At 36.1% G+C, this 2445-nt stretch overlaps 1 protein-coding gene across 1 annotated transcript; it reads left to right on the top strand.

Annotated features, from left to right (window-relative positions):
• The first annotated feature begins 673 nt into the window (after positions 1–673).
• LOC120067543 (repetitive proline-rich cell wall protein 2-like) lies at positions 674–1962 on the top strand. Its single transcript, XM_039019093.1, has 4 exons — positions 674–678; positions 794–873; positions 990–1756; positions 1847–1962. The coding sequence occupies exons 1-3, from the start codon at positions 674–676 to the stop codon at positions 1748–1750; spliced, it is 846 nt and encodes a 281-aa protein (XP_038875021.1). The 3' UTR covers positions 1751–1756; positions 1847–1962.
• The last annotated feature ends 483 nt before the right edge of the window (positions 1963–2445 follow it).

Consider the following 2445-nt stretch of genomic DNA (forward strand, 5'->3'; position numbering starts at 1 on the left):
ACGTATAACTGGAAGTTTAAGATATCATTAAATATTCAATTAAATAAACTCAATCTTATATCTGATAAATCATTTAGTTTAAAAATATATATATCAAATATGCTAAAAATATTAAATATGTCCGATTTTTTTGTTCATAGAGGAGCGTCTAGGCTAAGATGACAATTTTTATGTGATAGCCTTGTCTTAGTTTATTTGATTAATCTTGCTCTTCTTAAAAGGGTGTAGGATAACAATTTTTGTAAAGAATACGTGGAGAAGAGGAATTGAAACCTTGATCTCAAACGAGGTTGATAGTATATTTGTACCAATTGAGTTATGTTCATGTTAGCTAAATAATTACTCTTAAAATCTCTAAAAGCATGAATGAGAATTTCATCATTAATAATATTAAAGTATTATATAGTACTAAATTTATCTTTACTCTATTTTAGGGAAAAAAAATTACGTTTACTCATTTACTTAATCAATAATTAAATATTTGTTTTTCTGAGTTCTTCTCCAACTCCTTTTTGTATTATTTTTTTATGGAACAAAATACTTGAAGACTGGAGTATGTTATTAGAGAAAACGATAATGAAATCTTGTGTTCAAATCGTTGCAATGTTGTTCTTACCTGATTAATATTATGATCCTTTCATCTATCATCCATATATATATTTGTCTAAAAAAAATGGTGTTTGGTAGTCTTGAAATATTTTTTTTTCTTTCTAATAAAAAAAGGTTAACAGTAATAAAAAAAATTCATATATTTTTTAATATTTTACCTTATAATTTGTCTATATAAATATAGGTGCCATTCTTTTCAACCTCCTCATCACAAATATGGCTTCTTCCAAGTACTTAATAGCTCTGCTTCTTGGGCTGCTCACGGTGGTTTTCACCAAACCGGCCCTCGGAGATTACGTCGTTATCCCTAAACCTCCACAACCACCATCCGTTCCCATTTACAAACCACCCAAACCTCCGGTTACTCCAATTTTATTAAGCCACCCAAGCCTCCAGTGAGCCCAATTTACAAGCCACCCAAGCCTCTGGTAGGTCCAATTCACAAGCCACCAAGCCACCAGTAGGCCCAATTTACGAGCCACCCAAACCACCCAAGCCTCCGATAGAACCAATTTACAAGCCACCCAAGCCACCCAAGCCTCCGGTAGGTCCAATTCACAAGCCACCCAAACCTCCGGTAGGCCCAATTTACGAGCCACCCAAACCACCCAAGCCTCCGGTAGATCCAATTCACAAGCCACCCAAGCCACCGAAGCCTCCGGTAGGTCCAATTCACAAGCCACCCAAACCTCCAGTAGGCCCAATTTACGAGCCACCCAAACCACCCAAGCCTCCAGTGGATCCAATTCACAAGCCACCCAAGCCTCCGGTAGGTCCAATTTACAAGCCACCCAAGCCTCCAGTAGGCCCAATTTACAAGCCACCCAAACCACCCAAGCCTCCGGTGAGTCCAATTTACAAGCCACCCAAGCCTCCGGTAGGTCCAATTTACAAGCCACCCAAACCTCCGGTGGTTCCAATTTACAAGCCACCGGTGATTCCAATTTACAAGCCACCTAAACCTCCCCTTACTCCAATTTACAAGCCACCGGTAAGTCCAATTTACAAGCCACCGAAGTCTCCTATGGATCCCATACACAAACCACCGATGCCAATTGACAAACCAGCCTCTACGCCCACCATATTCTTACAAGCCTCCGTACAAGCCACCAACATCCAACTGAGTTGTGTATTGAAGTGAAGCAATGTAATTAAGCTAAATTAGCATAAATAAGAGCTTTTGGCTACTCAATGTTCTATGCTTATAGTGCTCATCTTTCTTCTTTGTAAATTGCAGGCATGGCCTATGGTTGATGGTGTTTCAAGAAAATATATCTACTTACTTTTCTTCTTGCCTATTTTTCATGTTTTTCCTATTGGAAATTTAATAAGAAAATCTAAACTGCCAACCCACATTGTATTTGTATATTGATTGTAGGGTTTTACCTAATCTTTAGGATCAATGATTAGGTATTTGTTCAGTAGGCCTCGCTCCTCATTGAGAAAGGACTCATAATAAAATACAACACAATGGCCATTAAATAGTCTAAATATAATTGTCATTTTTTTTTCCCTAATACTACACAGGGACAAATTTCTTAGTCACTATCACATATATATGTCAATTTTGTAACACACAAGTTAAAGAAGGACATATGAATAGACCGAGATCACATTCGAATAAGAGAAATCTTGAGGATATAAAAGTATAGTAAAAAAAGATTTAAAATAAGTGAAAGTTACTACTTATACTAATCAAGTGTACCTATAAATAATACTCTTGAACTTTGTACTTTGTGTCAAAAATAGTTCTCAACTTTCAAAAGTTTTAAAAATACCTTTAAATTTTCAAAAGAAATATTCAAAAGTACTCTTGTCATTAGTTTATGATGGAAA

Source organism: Benincasa hispida, chromosome 12 (assembly GCF_009727055.1).
Source record: "Benincasa hispida cultivar B227 chromosome 12, ASM972705v1, whole genome shotgun sequence".
NCBI classification, from domain to species: domain Eukaryota; kingdom Viridiplantae; phylum Streptophyta; class Magnoliopsida; order Cucurbitales; family Cucurbitaceae; genus Benincasa; species Benincasa hispida.